General features: G+C 35.2%; 1 protein-coding gene across 2 annotated transcripts in view; it reads right to left on the bottom strand.

The window, feature by feature from the left end:
* The window catches only part of GBE1 (1,4-alpha-glucan branching enzyme 1), a 135256-nt gene that overhangs the window by 65564 nt on the left and 47511 nt on the right, over positions 1-22181 (bottom strand). For both annotated transcript variants that reach the window (XM_050973340.1, XM_050973345.1), the window contains 4 exons: positions 15667-15792; positions 13824-13959; positions 11177-11267; positions 9877-10086 (listed from right to left, as the gene is read on the bottom strand). In XM_050973340.1, the coding sequence (XP_050829297.1) occupies positions 9877-10086; positions 11177-11267; positions 13824-13959; positions 15667-15792 (563 nt within the window). The remainder of the gene's footprint in view (positions 1-9876; positions 10087-11176; positions 11268-13823; positions 13960-15666; positions 15793-22181) is intronic.

Raw genomic sequence — 22181 nt, 5'->3', positions numbered from 1 at the left:
GATGATTTCACTTCCAGTTGTGGTTTAGTAACAAATGGATTCTTTCCTCAAAAGACACCAATTTCTCTATTACTCTAACAGAAAACTGTCTTAGAAAATTTAAATGCACTTCTAATAATAAGCCTGTTCTAAAATGTGTTCTAAAATATCACGTCCTAATCAGAGGTGTGCTACATTGCAATCAAATGTTGCTAAATACTAACAGCAAGAAGAGAAAAAGTTAATGACTACAGAGCACTGAAGAAAAAAACCCAAAGAACAGGGCCAATTTCTCTGAAGCTTTGTGGGTTAAAACACAGGCTGTAGAGTCCAACTCTTTTTTTTTTTAAGATAGGGAGAAAGGAAAATGGCCTCACTCCACATCATGAAATGACAAATTCTATGGAGTTTACATAAATCCCTGCAGCCAAGAAGAAGCTATCTTATGTGTTTATTTAATCAAGAAAGTGACAACAGTAATTATTTTACTTTCTTCAAATATCTTAAAGGAATAAAGAATAAAATAAAGACTACAAAGAGAACTATTCATTGTGATGCCTTTTGATAAATACACTCAGTTAAACACTCTTTGTGCAATGACTAAATATATTATAGATACAAAAAAAATCCATACTTTCACTTAATTGTTCAGAGAACTTCATACTCAGCTCTTTGTTTGAACAAATTAAGTAGTCTCCTACAGAAAAATTACAAGAGCACATAGTGACTATGAATGTGCTTTCCCATTCTTATTTATTAGTTCACATGTATCTATCCTTAAAACTACACTTGACGGGATTTAATTTTTGTGGAGTAACACTGAATAAATGAAAGGGTAAGGTCTACAAAGCTTTCCTCTGCCTGAAACAAACTCTTTAATTGCAGTAGAATAACTTAGAAAAACTTGTGTCAATTATCTAAACTATTAATTAATTAAACAGGCAATTAAAGTCTTTTTTTTTTTCCCCAGATAGCTTTATACCAATTTTTAAGAGTTGACAAGGAATTGTAATATAGATACATACAAATATTGGGTAAAGAATTTACCCAATTTTATTTATCTCCCCATTATCAATAAGGAGACCCAAAGTAAATCCATGGGGAAAAGAGCAAAGGAAGCACTGTATATTTTTAAAAAACCCCAAAACCCACACACCACTTTTTTTCCTGACCTGGTATAGAACAATTTACTTTGTTCCCAGGGATAAAGCTTTTAATAGAATATCTTACTTATTCATTAAGACATATTTGACACGATACACTATTTCATTTCTTCTGATCTGTCCTGTAACTGCATCAGCCAGAACAGAGCCAAAAGCTGCTCCCTGTCCATCCATTACTATCATAATGGAATAGTAGCACCATTTTTTTTCATCTTCTTTCCAATTTCACCCATAATTTCTTAAGTATCAACTCTAATAAAATTCCTTTCAATAACAACATTTCCAAAGTCATTATGGCATTTAAATAACCCTTAAAGAAAATTTATATACAGCTGAGTATGTCCTTATAAAAATTCCCAACATTTTACCATGCTATCACCAGTGCAGCTCCATCCCAAGTTGAATCTCAGTCAGTGGCTACCGGTGAGAAGCAATTTGTTTGGACAGAGACAGCTACTCCCTGAAGCAGCAGGCTGCCCAGCCCTGTTGTGTGCATTGCACTCTATTTCCACTTCCAATCACTTTCTAAAAACAGGAACTTTTGTCTTTATGCCACTCTCAAGATAAGGCATCCCTTTCAAGACTGTAAGTAATATATCAGATCAACATAATTACTTGCAGATTATTTCTGATCTGTTGGCCATATACACACTACTGACTTTTGGAAATGCTACAGCATTTTGATTGTTTTCTATTTGTAGACATAGCCAGTAATTTATTTTTTCTCCTCAGTTATTTATTTTATGCTCTCTCCAGTGAGTTTACAAAAAAACCCAGATTTCAAGTGGATCTGTGCATTATACAAAATGTACATAATAGAATCAAAAAACCCCAACAATTGTCTCAATGTTTCTATCTTCTTTCCCCATGTGAGTTGTACCATGGCTAATTTTCCTCCAACCTTGAATTTCTTTGGATAAAACCCTATTAGAAGAAAGTCAACATCCTTCATTTCATTTGTGGATTCTTCTCAAACTGATACAACCATCAGGCTTTTCTCCAGCACAATCTTCCATTCACAACAGATGCTGCTCATGTAAACTGCTGCAGCAATCACATTAGAACACTGTGGAAGTTGTCAATTCAAGTGTGGATTACTAAATGCAAGATCATTATTGCATTTAGACTGATGCAAAATCATTCTCTGCAATGTGTTGAATCTGCTAATTTTAGATATTTATTGAAATACCATAATCAACTCCATCTAAGTGTGAATGCATTTATTCAAAATATGTTTGAATTTAAGTGGCTACAAGTGATCACCTCTACATTTCAAAATGTGCTACCTGACAAAATTTAGAACAATTGACTGCAACTTTTAAGTGTGCCTTTCTTCACATCTCACTATCTTGCTTTATTGCTGTACCACTTTCTGTTCAGCTACATTTTTGAAACTTCACACAAAGCTTTGAATGTTAAGTTGGAGGTTAATTTGGGAAACTGGACACTTCAAAGAAAGCTACATGGATTCTCATGTGAAGCTCTCAGTTTTAGAGCACCTATGGATTTAAAGCTTCTCAGTCTGTTATACCAAAGTACAGTACATTAAAACAATTAAGCTTGTTTAATTAAAAACTTAAAAAATTAAAAAGTAAAGCAATTATACAGCAGCTCTTGACTGCAAGTACTATAAATCATATGATCATGGCTGAAACTTTTATTTTTTGCACTATTATTTCAATTTTTCCAATTACATTGCAGTAAGTTCCTATGTATCATCTCTTCCATGAATGCTTTCAGTAATCATTTCCTTCAAAAAAAGCAATTTATAAACTGCAATGTCCCCACACTTGAAAGTGTTTGCTTACTAGCATTTATAATGATGACTAAAAGAAGAGAATACAAAAGGAAACAAAGATTTTTTTAGGCATGAAAGGTCTTAATCTTTAAGGTTTAAATTCTACAAAGTATTTTTATACTGACACAATCATCATTGAAATCCAGTCTATTAGAAACAGAGCGCTAAGGAACATAGGCAGACAGTGGTTTTAAAGACAACCTTTAATCAAAATAATTACATTTATGAGGGGTGAGGGGAAGAATAAAAATCTCACTATTATGCTGCAAGCAGTGCTTCCTTAAAACAGTCATTAGGAAATAATCTTTGCCAGCCAAATGAAATTCCAATGCATATTATGCAGATCTTTAAATACAGAGCTTTCCTAAACTAATTTCGTAGAAGAAGACTGGCAGGAAATGAATAAAAATCAGCACAGCTTTATGTTTTACATAATGAAACACAACTTACATCCTTGTTTTATTGTAATTACCCTAGAATCAACAATATACCAAAAAGATATCACATGACTGAGAATCTCTCTCATTGTCAACTCTCATTGCATTATCTTTAGTCTAGCTGGAATTATGGCCAAAGATTCTCCCCATTGAAAACATATTTGTAACACCCATGGCATGGCATTGGAAATGCAGCTGGGAGAATGCCACCTGCACCTTGCTAAATCCTCAGAAGCTGCAAAAGAGAAAGCTTCAGTTCTTACACTCTGGGAAGACAACTGGATATGATTCACTAATTATATTCAAGCCACCCCTGCTTGCCTTTCCCTCTTCTCTTCCTGTGTCCCAAACTGTGTCTCAAAACCTGCACAGCTTAAGCTTCTAAGAAAATTCCTTAGCTGAGAGAAACCTGAAAAGTCTTTAGATTAGATCTAGACAAGATAAGAAAGGCAAAGTTACAGACAGGTTTGTTAAGACCACTAGGACTCAAAAGGAAGAACATGGAAAAGCTCAAAACAGTGAAGAGGACAACCCATCAAGGGTCTGTGATGAGTAGAGGCAGTCTCCTTTCTCCCAGCTGACTGACACCTGCCTGGCCAGCAGAGTCTGTTCAGGTGTCATCTCAGAAGCAATGAGTGTCCTAGCAGCCTTTAAATCCTATCTGTCCTTTGTGTGCTTTAAGCTTGCAGTCAAATCTTTGCACTCTACAACATGTGTCAATAAAGGGTCCCTGAGGTGGATGGCAAGAACACACACAATGTGTTATCTGCTCTCTGTATCTCAGGCTCATGTGTCAATTTTCCTTAAGAGCATTAGGCAAGGAACCAGAATCTTTAGTACTGTGGTACTCCAGAGTATCAACTTAAATCTATTTAAAATGTTAATGATGCAAGCAATTAAGAGTAGCAGAGAATCCCTTTCATCCTGAAAACAGTTACAAACCATGGGGATGCTCCCAAAGAAGGCAACACATCTTTACCTCCACTGATACTTGGAATTCATCACTGAATTGAAGGAAAAAAAAAAACCCAAAAATATTCTGAAGAGCTATGTTTAGAGAATTTGAGCCCAGACAGGTACCCTACTAACCAAACACTAAACTCTGAAAGATTTATGTTCCAATTTATTCCACTTACTATAACCACCTCAGTGGCAGATAAAGACTGGCAAAAGTAGGCAATCAGAAGAAAGAAAATTTGGGTGAATAACAGCTGTTTAAGGAAGAACTAAACACCAAGCTTAACAAAGGCTGTTGAAGATGTTAGAAGATAAACATGTCTTTAAAGAGTCAGATCCTGAAGTCAAGCAAAATCAGGGGATCTTTTCCCCTCAGCATATACAGCATAAGGTATTTGCAGGATTTAAACACTGGGTGGCAGAAAAGGCCACTGTCTCAGCATCCAAACACAGGTGGATGTTTTAGATGCAAGAGAGCACCTGAGATACCTGCCCGAGGCTGGACCACAGGACAAGGGGAAAAAAGCTTCAGGTGATCCACCACACTCTGGAGGGGCAAGCTGGGGAAGAGGTCACCTACACCAGAACAAGGACACAAGCTTGAACACCTGACAGCTGCCCTATTTCTGCAGCACTGACAGCAAGGTTAAAAGCAGTTTCTGAGCTATGGCAGTTTCTAAAAAACATTAAGAAAAACTAAATTAAAAAAAAAAAAAGTACTGAGCTATAATCAGCTGTTCCACCAGCAGTTCAGAAAACTGAGCTGGAGAGAACATCTGGACTGGCAGCAGGGGACTAGCAACTCATCTGTTGCCCTGATGTAAAAACTGTGGCTCATGGGACAAAGTGTCTATTGCACACACTAAACCCTACCTGTAGCATTTCAAAGCACATTTGGCATGGATGTCACTTGAAACTTCATAAAACTGATGAAGAAAAAACTTCATAGGAAATTTCTTCAATTACATGGCTTAGTTATGATTTTTAACCCCAAAAATATGGACACAATATCCTGTCTTAAAAAAGCCTTGAAAACAGGCCTCAAAAAAGGCCCAAAGGAGATGCTGGGACATCTGCTGGCCCCAAATCCTTGCAAGCAATGTAATCTCTCACTGATCATACTGCTGCATTCAAGAAAGCTGGACTAATTAAAATTAACACTGGATTGTAAATCAATCACTGACTTTTGCACCAAATTCATCTAGACCGTGAAATAACTTAAATTTTTGCCTAAGTGCTCAGGTGAAAAGTGCCATAGTATTAAAAACCAAAACAAGCCAAACTAAACCCCACTCCCCCCCAGAAAAACCCCCCAAACAAACAACAAACCAAAAAAACCATAAGGCATCACATGATTTCTGAATTTTTAATTCTACCATTATTCCTAAAGGCTCACAGAAATATATCAGTATACCCACTTACATTCAGAATTGGATTAAGACAGAATAGAATCCAACAAAATCTAATGAAGAGACAGGAAAAGCCTTAAAAGTCAAAACAATACTCTCAGAACTCAATAAGTCTAGAAGGGCAACATCATTTGCACATTCTATTCATGTAGTGTTGTGGGAAAAATCTTTACTAGCTAATATCTTGTTCTCAATTTTTAGATTGTTTTTCCTGATTATTATTTTAGACACATTTGCTATTTGGAGAAATGAATTTAAATTAAAACACAATCAACCACTCTAGTTGTGATCCCACCTGGTCTCCAGGGTGTATAACATCACTTCTAATGAATCTGGTAGCTGAATAACCTTTGAATATGATTTTAGGAGGAAAAAAAATTCTTTGCTAGTGCAAAATTAATTACAAGTAGAATCCTTACTTAAGATGGGAGGGAGTCTACATGTATTTCAAGAGAGCTACCTTTAACAGGAACACAACAGAGACCTTTAATTTCCTCCAAAATTACCTGCACAATGCCAACTAGAGTACCAGTCCAGAGCTTCTGGCACCCCTTTTACACTAAAGCATTTCCCTGTCAAGAATTCAGGGCTAGAAATTCACAATTATTAACAGGAACCAAAGCAAATGATATAAAGTTTTTTTTTCAGCAGAAAATGTTAAAATCAACTGCAATTCTCACTGAAGCTTTGTGATTCTGTTTTTTGGGTTGTTTGCTGAGAGAAAGGGGATGGACACAGATATAGACAGGATGGAGATGATGGAGAGGAAGAGTCACCAAATTATAACATTAAGGAAAGAAACTCCCAGGATCTAGATTTTAGAAAAACTCACAAGAATGTGCAAGAGCTATGAAAATTATTGAAGTAAAAGTTTCTTTCTGGTTGATTTTTAAAGCACTGTTTATATTCTTTTATTGAAAATAGTTAAGCAAAAAGTATTCCATTGGCCAGCTGTCTTATCTGCAATTTCTCATTTCAATGAAATTGAGTTGTTATTCTCCTGTGACAACACCCTGAACAGCATCATTTTAAAATGATGTTCACAGTTTACAGAAAAGTTTCTGCTTCATACAGAACTAGTATAAATATGGATTCAAAGATTAAAAATTAAAAATATGCCTTTTGCTTTTTAAGTAGCACTGTGGAGCAAAGATACAGCACCGAGGCTGTACAATAACAGGTTTACTATTGCTTTTCTTGTAGCTACTCTCCACTTACATGAATTTTACTAAAAAATAGTAGTTAAATACACAAGGGATATAATCCTTTTTTCTTTTTTAGCATCGATATGAATCTTTTGCCACATTCTGTTACAGGAAATATTCACAGTCCCCTTCACAGACAACTGAATAATCTTGCAAATGGTGAGATAAACTTACTTACATCTTGGCTTTCAAAGAAAATGTAGACAGACTAAACTGATAAAGCAACTGCTCCCTAATCTCCTTCACGGTAGAGAATTAGTTTCTCTCAATTCCAAAGTGAATTGAGCATTCTTTGCATTTGATGTTTAAGTACCTGTAGATTTAACAGCTCTTCCCACTACAGAAGGAAAGGGATTTAGTACAAGCTCTGTACAGGGTAGAAGGCTGTGCTAGCTGAAGAAATTTCACTCAGCAAGCAAGCTTTCTGTAGACCATTAAACAGACTGTGTGTGCTGTCATTTATTTCGAGCAAACTTTCAACATCTGCCAGCAACTTGAGTCTCTCCCACAGATTTTTATGCTTGCCTCATCCAGACTAGAGCTGCTCATCCACTGGTATGAAAATTAGCAGAATGCCAATACATACTAAATTGGGGAAAAAAAAAAAAAAACAAAAAACAAACAAACAAAAAAACCACCCCAAACCCAACATTTTCAATGAAATGTCAGTTTGGTTCTTTCAGTTTTGCTTGGAACCTGCACTCACAAAGACTAGGGGAAAAAAATGCAAGCTGTTTTTTAATCTGTTTTGTGAAACTTACAATGACCATGAGGGTTATAACTTTTCAGCCTTAAAACTTGACTATAAATACACAGGGAATATTTACTGTCTCAAGTGTTAGATGAAAAAAATTCCTTAATGACTAGAAAAAGTTCACAGCTTCCTATGCTTGAAGGGGAAGAAAGGGTTTCCACAACCATTTGAAAAGAGAACTCCAGATTTGCTGGTTCATGTCATGAGATGGTAATGACCTTCAAGGGACCCACAGTCATCCAGTGCAGAGCTTCAGTTTCTCTGGTCTTTGCTAGTCTCTAATTTCATCTCTCCCCCTCACAGCTCTTTCCACTTCCCCCTTTCTGCATTCAGTGTGCCACCTCTTCCAAAGTCACAGCATGAAAAGAAATTCCACAAGTACATATCACTGACCCAACCAAGCCATGGAGGCAGTTCTTCACTTCTGAAGAAATATTTAGCATTGCCAAGTGCAACCTACAGAGGAGCTGGTTGTTTCTCTCATTTATAAATACCCCCAAACACTCAATACCAGCACCACTCTCTTTTCCAGCAGGAAGAACCAGAACAGAGGAAGGTCCATAGCCACATTCCTTTGTCTCACTAGAGACATTGGTACTCTCACACTTGCTGGTTGTTTATAAGCATCAAATGAAATAAATGTGTAATACTATCATATTGATACTAGAGCTTTAGGGTTATTTGAAATACAATTGATTTGAGTATGAATATAAAGCTTAACAGGAAGGACTAAAATGCATTTCTTATAATAACTAAATCACAATTAATAATTGAATCACAATAAATCACATCAGAAACTCCCCCTGAAATGACCCATTAAATTGTACCAAATAACAAGTCCCAAATAAAGAACAGCTCATCCTACTAAGTATTGAAGTGCACCAGTCAGTTTTCACACTGGTCACTTGGTTTATTTGACACTGAGTTCCATTAAACAATTGGCCTGTGCTATGTAACATGACTTCTGTGCTATCATATCCATCCAGTCCATGGCAATTCCATGCAAGCAAGGGAGAAAAATGGGAAAAACAGGAAATTGAACCTGCAACACAAAAACCTTAACCAAGAGGTTAACAAGAGACCAAAACTCTACAGTTGCTCTCTGATGAGCCACCACAGGAATATTTGAATAAAGGTGAAAACAGGACTTGGCAATTGATAAAAAGGTCATACCAGATTATGCATCTCAAGGGAGAAAAAAAGATAATTTATCCTGGAATAGGTGATCAATTTTATACAGAATTTTATTAAGACATGTTTTAAGGAGACTGTAAAGTTACACAAAACTTATTGTGGAATGTTTAGAGAAACAAAGGAAAGGAAGGGGAAGAATCAGGGTGGTTCAGGGATGAACACACAGAAAAAAATGAGAGGACACTGAAATAAGCTGGCTGCTAGTGCCTGTTTCTCTATTTAAACCACTGAAACACTCAGTGTATAAGATCAATCTCCTTGCCCCCAATACCTCAGAGAATACAGAGTAAACAATATTAAGTACTAATAATCAACTGGCATTAATACATGTTTTGACACACACTATATTTATACTGGTTAATTAAGCTTGCCCAAACTGGCTCTCTAGAAATATCTATGAAAACGACCCCTGTTTTGTATTAATTGTTGATTGACCTCCAGAAGCTCTTTGAAATGTAGTCAATTGTCCTGGGGGGAAAACTTTTCCTACATTTCAACAACCTGACAGTATGTCAATAAATTTAGAGAGCTTACAACTTTTCATCAGCTTTTCTTACTATTTTTTTAATGTACAAACATCACCTATTATATATATGCAACATACTATATATAGCAGGAAAATATTCATATGCATAAAATGTAAAAAGTGCACAATTATATATTCCTATGTAACAGATATTTAAATTGATATTTATAGAGAAATATGTTTTTAAATAAAAAATAACTACACCATTATATAATACATACAATGCACATGGTATATAACACACACATAGGTACTCATAGATGACAGGAAAGTAATGAAGTTGAAATACCATCGTTTAGTGTTAGATTTTAGGCAAGTAGAGGAATTTAACTCCACATACTGCAATTGTTAAACAATCCAAATGACTTTACCAGCTTAGTGAGGAGTGTAGTTTTAACAGAATTGCTATGAAATAATAACCACTAGCACAGATGAAGTGATATTTTATACTCACTTTGCATAGTCAAAGAGCCTGCTGTCCCAGAGCTGGTGATTGCCTTTATATCCAGAATGGAAGAAACAAGAATCTGTACCATCAAACTGGTTGAGACCATCTTCTGAATTTTTTGAGGCATGGCTGTGCACCACATCCAGCAGGACTGTGATGCCCATGGCGTGAGCAACGTCAATCATTTCCTTCAGGTCATCAGGAGTTCCGTACCGGCTATGAAAACACAACGTGGCACCATCAGGACTCATGCTGGCAGTGCTGAACACTCATCATGGAAACTACATCAAAGTCAGCAGTTCTTCATCACCTACTCTACAGATCTACACAGGTTTGTTTTTTTTTTCCCAGCCTCTTAAGCAGTAGCTATTGCGTACAAACTAACATTTGAAACCGTTTTTCCTTATAAGAATTCCATCATCCACACAATATTTTGCAAAATAGATTGTTTTATTCTTCCCTTTTTAATAATACATAAAATTCAGTTTAAAAGATAACAGATAGAACTTAAAGCAGCTATTTAATATTGAACACTTCCTAAGCTCATAAGGGACAAGAATATATTCATACTGCTGGAATAAAGTCACACAAAAGTAAATGTACACCCACAAAGCCCACAAAATACATATCTGCTATTTTCCTGCTTGGTCATTTGGTTTAGGTATTTCACCATTTTCTTATTTTTTAAAAAGATTTTTTTTCTCCTAAGCCTGACACACCTTTTTTCAACTAATTAAGCTAGTTAAAAACTGCCTATCTAAATTTAGCCTGGTTGCCACTTGAGTGACTCTAAGATTAAATAAATAAATAAAAATATTACTTCCAAATTTATCATAATTTTCTTAACGACTACCTGAATTCATTTTTTATGTAATTTCACCATTTACCTCAAGTCTAAGTACAGTCTGTTACAAGCCTGTAAGAGAAAGGGCTCCCACAGAACACACAGAGCCATGATTTTAATCAAGTTCATTAGGAACAGTATATAGTTCTGTTTGTTACTGCCAAGAATTCCACAACCCCAAACCCATGCATAAACACTGCTGAAGGTGGATTACTCAGAATATGCTATGGTAGCTGAAGTTACTTAAAATCTTTTTGTCTGTATCCAAACCAAAGTGTTTCACAGAGCAGCTGATCACTGTGCCAAATTGATTTCAGATTTAAGAGAAAAGTAGAGCAAATACCTAAGCCATTGCCTCCAATTATACACTTTCTTGTAAACACACCTGGCATGCAATACTGATTTCAATGGATGGGAAGGAAGGGAAAAGAACAGAGAAAATGCTGGAGCACTTAAACCTACCTTGATGCTGCAAAGAAACTTGTGACCTGATAACCAAAACTGGCATAGTATGCATGTTCCATAATAGCCATCAGCTGGACACAGTTATAGCCTATAATAAAAGCAAATATAACAAACAAATGCCTTAAGGATAGTTAAAAGAGTATTCAATACCTGTAACATAACCATTAGGGTCAGAGGCAGAGAAGACTGGAATGGATAACAGCTAAAGATTTAGTAACTTTCACAAAGAATTCTACCTAATAGTTTATACTAATGTGATCTCCTTGGCAAATGAAAACAGTCAATTTGTCAAGTGATTCACACATATTGAATCTCCCAGATGCAGACAGAAAGAAGTGTAATCCTTATTTAACTTCAGAATACTAATTATGCCAACCTGCATGTCCTGAACTTTTGACACTTGCAGTCAGGGTTAGCACTGGCTACACATACTATGACAAAATCACAGGATGGTTTGGGTTGGAAGGGAACTTAAAAGATCCTCTAGTTCCCACTCCTCTGCCATGGGCAGGAACACCTTCTACTAGACCAGATTGCTCAACATCCCTTCCAGGGATGGGGCATCCATAACATCTCTGAGTAACCTATTCCAGTGTCTCACCAACCTCACAGTAAAGAATTTCTTCCTGATGTCCAACCTAAATACACCCTGCTTCAATCTGAGGCCCCCCATCCCTGGTGTCCACTTAGATATCAAGCCATTGACTGAAACTCTGAGTGTGACCATCCTTCTAATTCTTTATCCACCAAGTGGCCCATCTGTCAGACCCACATCTCCCCAGCTTAGACAATACTGTAACTTCATGACATATTAAATCTTTTTTTTTTCATTCAGCAAAAACACTTTTTTCCAACTTTAATAGTTATTTCTTCTCTCTACAAGGGTCTTCCAAAAAGAAAAAAAACACAAGTGTAATGTGCTTTTATTCCAAGTTCACCCAAGAACCAAAGCAGTCAAGGAGGGCTGGGGGACACACTGTGCTGTATCTCCTAAGATAGTTCAGTGCTTTCTTAAGGAAGGGAACTCTAAAGAATCAGATTTTATCTACAGGCTATTAAGACTCACACCTCCACCACTTCTCTGCTTGAAGAAAATATTCACTTCATTCCTTAGTTTCAACAAGATGCTGTAGGATTTTTTATTCTTCCTTGTTTTTTTATAGCTGTGACATTTAAAACCAGGGTTATTACTAGAAGACAGTTGGTGTGAGCTCAGCAATTTGTCAGATTCATTGCTGGTTTATAATTCAGGCTCGTTGTACTTATTTTTATTTACATCATTTTTATAAATAAACAGCAACGTTGTATCAAATGATTCTCATTCAATTTGGTTGCTACTTATTTTGCTATTTGTCATGCACATATTCCTACAAACTACTAATATATTAGAGTTCTCATATAGTGATGTCTTTAAGCTTGTCCTAAAAAATAAGACATTCCAAAACTGAATCTAACAGACCTCAAAAATACATTTCAAAAATACTTAATTTCCACAAGGTTTACTTAATGTAAGAAAGGAAGATTAGTTATTATGTCTGTATACCCTAAATTTGATACTGCTTTTATTATTTGGTGTATTAGCCTTTTCATACCATTTCTTCACAAAGAAAAAATTGTGGGCAAAGCAGAATGCTTTCCTAATTCTGTAAATCCTATTAACTTCCTGGGACAAGTGAAATTCCTTGGCAGTAAGGAGTCACAAATACATAATGTAATATCCAAAACTGCTTTTTATATAATGTAGAATCCAAAACAGCTTCCACATGGGCAAACTCCCTCATCTCACCTGCAAGATCAACTTTACCAAAAGGCAAAAGCCACAAAACATTAACTTTACATGTTAAGCTACAAGAAAATGTCTTCTTCAGGCACTCTGATAAATAAAACAGAATTTTAAAAAAATCAAACACAAACACAGCCACCATCCACACAGGTTTCAGCTACAGATGTCATGATTATTTTACAGCAGCGTAAAATACATATTTCATCACAAGGGAGTAAAAGGCAGTAGCTTCTAACATTGTCCATTACAGAAACAGTGCAAAGACACCATGGGAAAAAATAATTAAAGTGAAATTGAGGAAAACAGTTTTCAGTGGTTCCTGAGACAATGTTACCAGCTCTTTCACACATATACTAGAAGCTCTTTTCCTGAAGAAGGTCTTTCTTTAAATTTTCCTTGTTCTGATACTGCTGAGCTACTGTTCAGGGATAAAAAAAGTCTAGCATGCTTATTCTGACAAAACAAAGAATATTCAGGTATTTCTTTTGTCTTCCCTTAGAACTAAGCTTTACACCAGTAGAATCAATTAAGTATGTTCTGAAGACTGTCACAAAACCAGCTCCTTTTTCAAGCTGAAAGCAAACCATGCCAAAAGCAAATTAACTTGCAATACTTATCTGGGCTTTAATAATCATATTTTACCTAAAAATCTGGAATGGACTTTAATTCATGTATTCTATTTCAGTCTTTGTTCTCCATAGATTTCACTTCTTGATAATTTTTGCTCACCTAAGAATCTATTTTTATATTATGTGCAATTGGGAAATTAAAAAAAAACCCTCTAGATACTTGACAGTTATCTTTTCTAACAAGCACAGGCACATAAGTATTACCTCTGCAAGCATTTCTGGTACTACTTACCAAGATCCTTTATTCTAGGTAGTACATTGTATGTGAAGTTTTTATAAGAAGCTACTTTGCCTTCTGGGGAAGCAATTCCCACATGAGATTCATAGATTCTTAGGCTTTTTAATCTCTTGGGAGAAGGATTCTTATGCTATAAGAAAAAAAAAAAAGAGTTGTCATTAGGGACAGTTTAGGAGTGTTGTCCTAATCATATGATTTGCACAAGATGAAAAACAATTTAAGGTTTATTTTGTTTTTCCTCTAAGAGCATTCTAAACATTTCTGAAGCAACTGACCATTTTAAACTGTTAAAGCAAATGTCTGTTTGAAATTAACATCCTTTATCAACAAGAAACTGGACATTCATGATTCAATACTTTTCTTTTACTCTTTTTAAATTACACTTTAGTGTTCAAACTGATAGTAGCCACTCCACTTGATGTCCTTCTGAATCAGTATGAAGCTTGCTTGAAAATAGAGAAAGAAAATAGTAAAATAGGTTTTTATTTTTTAAGCATACCTTCTTTTTGCAAGCACATTGAAATCACTGCCGTATCTGAAATTTATAAATGTTATTCCTAAAGAATACAGTCCCACAGCACAGAATCACCTGTATTGTAAATACTTAGGATTAAAATATAATTTAAAAATCCCAAGTCTGGAGATCAATACACAGCATTTCTAGATGGGTGAAAATATTTGAAGAATACAGAGTCCATTGAAGTTAATATCCTAATTGTTAGTTTATTATTCAGGTGAAATTTTGAAAATGCAGAACAGAACTAGTTGAATACAAAATGTGAACAGAAATTAAAAGAACAAAGTGAAGAACAAAACTTCTGGGTGAGGTTTGTTCCCTGTGATTTATTTCCACTGGATACCTCCACTATTCATAAAATTACTTCCCACCCCCCCACCCCCCCACCCCCAAGAAAGGCCTTGTCTGCACCCAAAAGTTCCAGCCTCTTTTTCACTCTAGGTAATCCCAATCACTGCATTCCCAAATCCATATTTATTCCTTTTCTCAATGACATAGAGATGTCACACAGCATCATACACAGAGTAGGCCACTAAATTGATAAAGACTAGATTAATAAGAGTTAATGTACATTACATTATCTGTTTTTAAAGAAAATCTTTACCATGCCAGTAACCTTTTCTCTCTCAAGCAGTTTCTTCATAATTTGAGGCAGATGCAAAAATTTAACTCAATATAGAGGTTACAGCATCTCTAATACAAACCTTTGCATACCATTTTTCAGGGAAAACGAAAAAGTTTAATGAAACAACATCACTCAGACAGTCTGAAGTTTCCAAATGTTCTGCTAGGGTATTTCTCATATATAATGCAAAGAGTTCTCTCCCTTACAGCAGTGCATGAGAAGAAAGCGGGCTTTAAATTCAATAATGGGTTTTTCCTGAAACCAGGATTTGGGTTTTTCCAAAGAAACCAGGATTTGACTGGAGTGTTGGCACCTTATTTTGGAAGTTTTTTTGGACTTCATGGAATATTAACCTAGCGTTGAGTACTGAACTTTGCATTCATTTGCAGATAACCAATCCTTAAATCCAATACTGATAACTTCCTGCTCTCCTTCCTACCAGGAACAGCCATCTTGTCCCAGAATACCTGTCAAGTTTAAAATACCATATTAATAACTATATATTCTACAGGAGGCTGAAAAAAGCATCTCAAAAACATCCATCATTAAAGGCATTTATTTCTGTCAAAGCCATGAATAAAAGCCCTTCATCTCTCAGCTCTTCTAACTAGTTTGTTATTTCCTTTTATTTTTCTTCCAAACAGGGAAACAAAGATAACATGATACACCTCTTGAAAATAATATTGAAGCCTTACTATATATGACTGTGGTGGATTCCAGTGAACCCAATCATAATTCACTTTGTCTTCATCACGGACCACGTATCTTGCCCAGGGTGAAATACGATAGAGGAGGGCGCCGTTCTGAGCACGAATCACCACCTATAAAATAACACAACATATGCAGGCAGTCACTTATAACTCACAGAACGCCTCCTATGCAGGCCACAGCACAGAATGAAATAGTAGACTACACAGAAATTTAATTTAAAGAACACACAAACACACAATGCAAGTCAGGAGAAGGAAGAATGACCCTGCCCGCAGGGATGATTTGCAAAGGGACAGCAAACCAGACATGTCAGACAGGAGTGATGTTCAGCAGCAAGAGCTGAAAGGTGAGAATATACATAAGATTTATATAAGTAATGGGAGAAGAAGCCTTCCCAAATGGATTTCTGTTAGGTTCCCCAATTACCCCTGTCATTGCTATTTCCTTTCCATGTTCTGATAAATTTAAATAGACATGCAGTATAATGCCATTAGGATGAGAACTGTGATTCGTTAAACTTGACAAACAAAACAATCTAGTAAGGCAATTTTAATATCATAATTCCATCTTCTTTTCCATGCTCTGTGAGTCCTTAACAATGTCACATAGCCCAGGACCACAGACAACACAAGAAGCACAGGACAGTTTCTGGGTCAAGGCGAAGAAAAAGTTCCACCTCTCTCACATCCTCCCACCCCATCCCACCTCCCCTCTCCTCAGCACAGAAGGAACAGCAGTACTCTGGTTTTGCTTGGTATCTTGGCTGCCACTAAAACAGTAACACAGATGGTTTGCAAATTTAAAACCTAGAAATGTACAAGCAAGTGAACGCACAGAATTCTTAATTCTGCTTTTTTTCAAAAAAAGTGATGACTGAGACATTTTAGTTTGGTTGTTGGTTTTTATGGGGCTTTTTATTTTTTTGTAAGAAAAACTATGAAATGGTAAGAAGCCTCACATGAACATAGAAAGGGTTTGAGTTTTTTCCCACTCCTTTTTTTTGTTAATTAAAAAAAGTGACTTGTCTTTGCTTTGCTCTCAATTCCTAACAGGTAGTCTGGAAGATGAAATTATCAAAGAATTGCCTTTTCCCCTCTTTCATTGTTTTGCTAGATTATCTGTATCCTTAACCCAATCATGGAAGAAGGCAGGATCACAGAATCATGTTCAGTTGAAAGGGACCTATTAAAGGTCATCTAGACCAACAAAGAAGCAAATATGGATATGCAGATGGTTATTACAAGTTGATAGAATAAGGCAAGGAAGTATGATTTCTGTGCCTCAGTACATACTACTATAATTAACTCCAACAATTCAAGATAAGTTTTATAGAATGGAGTAATTCATATCAAAAACCTCACCAGAAAAAGCTGAGAAAGTAATTGCAAACACTGTAAAGCTGCATGGAAAATTTCTTCTGTTAGCTGCACTAGCAAAGCTGACCCAAAGAATATTTCAAATTCTATCAACACTGAAGATCCTCCTTGCTGATAGCATTGACAATTTGCAAATTATTCTTAAAATAATAAAAGTTTTCTCCTCTAATATCACACTTCTGATGGTGCTACTGCTTCTTTTATTATTTTGTCCCAATTTACCCATCACAGAAATAAGATGTCTACTGCATATATTAACCTACTCATCTTGGCATTCCTTTTTTCTAATATTTTAGCATAATTCATACTAGGCAGGCTTATGAAGGGTGGGCACATTTAAGAAATGTGAAGTAATTAATCTAAATTCAGAACATTAATTAGCTGTAGTACTGGTTTAATCCAAAAATGATACTGGAGGGAGGAAATGTAAATTTCTTTATTATGATATATTAATCCAGTCATGTACTGTCTTTAATTAAAGCCATTAAGCAATGAAAAAGTTAGGAGAAAAAAATATATTTCAGAACACCATTTAAATGGCCAACCATCAGTTATTTGACTTTTTCAACTTATACTTCTACAGTTATATTGCATAACCAATCTCTGTATCCCATCCTTCTGATAAAGTATAAGAACTTCTGCTGTTCTGTAATCACTTAAATTAATAGTTAAATTAATTGTCATTTTAATTGTAATTCACTTATTTTCCCTCATTTTTGAGACACCAGTGAATTTGTTCTACCATTTATTCAGAAGTCATTTTATTCAAGTGCTAGTTTTGCATTTACTCAAAACACCTACAAAGCCAAACTTAACGGTTACACTTCTCAGGAACTGAGAGACTTAAAGGAAGTCATACAAGTTTCTAGCAACACTTACAGACAGAATATTAAAAGATGAAACTAAAATTTCCTAGAAATATATATATTTATTTGTCATATATTATGATAGTAATAATATAGAGTCATAAACAAGTTGTGGAAATATATGGGTTGGGTTTACATACCTGAACAGTCTTAAAACTTTAGAGTCTGTTCTATTTTTAGGCTCCCAACCTAAATTTTTTGGGTTCATTAATTTTAAAGCTTTGCTTTCAGTTCTATCATGCAAACATATAAGACAATTCTCATGCTCAAAAGAAAAAGTTATCACAGAATTACAAGGTTGTAAGAGACCTTTAAGATCATAGAGTCCAACCCAAGATACATTTATTCAAAAATAGAAGTAATGAAATTTAACGATGCAAAGATCAAAAATCTCAAAAAAAAAAAGTAGGGAAGCACTTATTATTTTAAACAAGTAATCATAAAATTTATTTCTTGCTTTCTTTACAGTATAGATGGTCTTAAAAACCATTTTTCAATATATCTAGCCATGGCTATAGATTAATCTCACCCCTACAGTAGAAACCTCAAGTTTGCTCATTTGTTGCTGTAATTTTTGAGTATCACGGGCTGTGCAAAGAGAAAGCAGTCAAGAAAAACAATTATTACACCATTAGAGCTGGTAAAGTTGAATCCTTTCCTTATCTGCTTTGCAGAAGCACAATCAAAAAAGTGTCCTTACAGGTCTATCAAGCGATCCCTGGCAACTTCAATTCTTTGTAGCTATGCTTGTTTAATACTTTTCTTAATTTTATGTGAATACCATTTACAGAGTCCCTCCTAGGCTTAATTATCAAGCTCTATACTCAATCATCTTATTCCTCTCTCTTGATATTGTATACATTTTTATTAATAAACTTAGAAATGAAAATTCCAAATAATGTTTTCTGAAGTTTCTTGAGACAGAACTCTAACATCACCATGCTTAGCTGAAGCATGAGCACAGGAACTGGAAAAAACTAAATGGCACCACAAAACAAATAGCAGTTCAGCCCACGACTGACAATAAGAACTCTAATGCAAACAGTCTCACACGTTTAATTCCTGCATTTGTTGTGCTATTTCTTGAAACAATTGCATATAAGTATAATAATATAATAACAATAATATAATAATAAAAGGAGTAAAATTATAAAGCACACAATAAACAAAGACAGGTGAAAACTCTTGCTCCATTCACCCCATATAATGACTTTTGATCCCTCCTCTGCAGTGTCCAGATATTAAAAATTAGCTCTGTTCATACTTGAAATGTGCTGTTACAGATTTTACATGCATAAGGAATACTGAAAAGAGTCATTACACAGCACCTTTGACAGAGTACCAATAAATCAGTTTAACAGATACTGTACTTTTCCTCCAAATTAGTTTTAAATGAGTAAAAACAAATTCATAAAAGTTGCAGCCTAACCAGCTACTACTTAGTTCATCAAGACTTTATAGCTGACTTTACATTTTCTAATTAACTCAAAAAATTGTTCTCTAAAGAACATATATAAAACCATGATGTTCACTAAATTAGGCTTTTTCAAACTGGCCTCGGGATTTACCTACTTCATTTTTCACAAGGCATGTCCCTGATCATTCCTCAATGCATATGAGAAGGCACATCCCACCATTTGATATAAAAACTACAGCCCCCATTAAATAAAGCTTTTAAAATGCATAATGCTATAGCATGAAACACTTGCCAAGTGAACCAAGCAAACTGGCAAAAGCTTAGCCCCTCATCACAAGCAAACTCTTGTACAGTTATTTAGACTTAAGTGAAAGAAAATCCTAGGTTAAAATAATCCCTAATTTTTGATCCTGTTATTACAGAAAACTCTCCAACAAGAGGACAAGTGAGGGGAAAAAAGGAAATCCAAGTTTCCAACACAAACTAACACATCCTCCCCAAAGAAACTAATATCTCAAGAGAGTTACATTTACACTGCCCAAATGTAGACAGAATGGAAAAATACAAAATAACAGATGTAAAGAACTTGCCACCATCTACATTACCCACTTGTTTGTCTGAAATATGAGATAAAGTGATATATTATCAAATTGTATAGTACAAGGGCAACATGAAGATTTTTTTTTTTTGTGTTTGTGTGCCAAGAGGGAAGTATCTTAAAACAGCTAGCCTGTTTAGAACTATCAAAAAGAGGTTTGGGTTTATTTTCTGCTTCCAGAGTTTCCATGATGGGTTCCCCATTGGAAACTTCTAATACAAGAATGCAGGAAATTCAAAGTAAGTAGTGCTGAATTTGCCGACATCAACTTTAAATATAGCTCACCTAAATAGTTTAGGGTTTTTCCCCACCTCCCCTAGTGGTAAAAAAATTAAAAATCCTTGATGTGACCTTTGAATGTCATCTGATTTTGGCTTCCAAGTGAGATATATATACATGTAAATAAATGATCTCACAGAAATAAAGTGTCAGGAAGACAGAATGAAAACGTCCTTCAAAACCTGGCATTAAAAAGTCAATTTGCTCTAAAAATGGATATGACACAGACACACAATTTATATAAGTACAACTGCAAAACAACAGAAGTGAAGACCTCAACCTATGCTGCACATCTTTTGTATGCAAAGGTTAAAAATTTATGTTTGGTATTCATTTTCCATTATAGGGATGTTGGGTATATTTCCAAAGTTTCTGTCTGAAGTGTACAGCATCCTAAAGTTTAGCATTTGAAAACACTGTAATAAGTGCTGTGGATTTCACAGATGAGTACACCCAACATAGAAAAATCACAAGTTTAAACCTGAGTTTAGCATCAGTGCTAGTAAGTGATTAATTTTGAAAAACTTTCAGACCTAAATAAAAAAATATGTGGCTACAGTCAGAGAAAACATGGCCAACAAAGAATGGCTTTGAAGATATTTAAAAACTGCTGTGCAAAAGTTCATTCCAATTTTCCAAATGCTGGATGCTGGAAGACAAAGCAGAACATAAACCTCACAAAAACATTAGTAGCAAAGTGACAACACATTCCATGTCTGTCCACTAGAGGAGAGGAAATTCATGGAATGGGGATAAGGTTGTAGGATAAAACTAAATATAGGGGTTATGAGTCTGTTTGATGATGTTTGGAACTCTCAAAAGCAGTTTATTACAGTTAAGGGGAAACCATCACTCTGAGGTCAGTCCAGTATCATAAAAAAAATGCAATAACACACAGGAGCAATTCAGAAGCTGAAATAGGTCTCATTTAATGTAATGATGCTGCCAATGCAGGACAAGTGAGATTGAAAGGCCTTGATTTTTCAGACATTTGAGACTCTTGGGTATCTCATTATTCTGCCTTTCCAAAATAACACAGGCCTTTTATATCACCCACAGCACATCCAGCAATTCCTTCTGGATGTCTTGGGGCATTTAAAGGAAAACTCTGCTTACATTCAGGCAATTTTCAACCTACTGTGACTCAGGGAAATCTGCTGGCTTTTTATGAACAGACACCACACATTTTTTCTTAGATAATCTATAATGATAAAAAATATGAAAGGTTCACAACAAATTTAAAAGCTTTGTCACAAATACAAATTCAGATAAAAAGTAAATCCATGTGTAAAAATGGAGCTTAATGTGCCTTTGCTATTGTTATGACAGACAAAACTCTGCAATAGCAGGACACAAACTACCACATTTAAAATTCATGTATGTCCATGAATATCCCTTCTTTCTTTGTGTTTACCTACCTTCATCTTCTCTTCACATCAGCTCCATTTGGCTACCCCAATTCCCAGTGTAAAAAGATCTTCAGAACAGTGTGAGAGAATAATTCAAGAGACAGTTGCAGAAGATCAGACAACATCTCTGCTCAGCAACTACTCCTTTAGCTTTCAGTTCCTGCATCTAATCCATTCAATTTAATTATAATGTGCTTCCACAAGGTGTCTGCCTCTGTTTCCACTAATTAGGTGACAGCCTCAAACATTAGAACTAAAAAGCCATGCTGCCATTCCTTACTTTCCAGGTATTTATTTTGATTTAAAGTTCTTTAAAAATTATATATATAAAGTTCTTTTAAAATGTATATATAAAGAATTTAGACACATTTCTGCTGTTTGAGAAATTTGTTATATAGTGCTTTATCATTTCTACTCCAGCTGAGGAAATGAAAATAACAAAATGATAACTAAATAACTGATGAATATATGCAAGCCAATAAATTGCTCTGAAACACTGTATTATTATTTCATTACTTTAATAGCTTGAAAACACTTCAAATGATACTTGGTAT

This window comes from Serinus canaria, chromosome 1 (assembly GCF_022539315.1).
Source record: "Serinus canaria isolate serCan28SL12 chromosome 1, serCan2020, whole genome shotgun sequence".
NCBI classification, from domain to species: domain Eukaryota; kingdom Metazoa; phylum Chordata; class Aves; order Passeriformes; family Fringillidae; genus Serinus; species Serinus canaria.
This window is presented reverse-complemented; position numbering and strand designations above follow the sequence as displayed.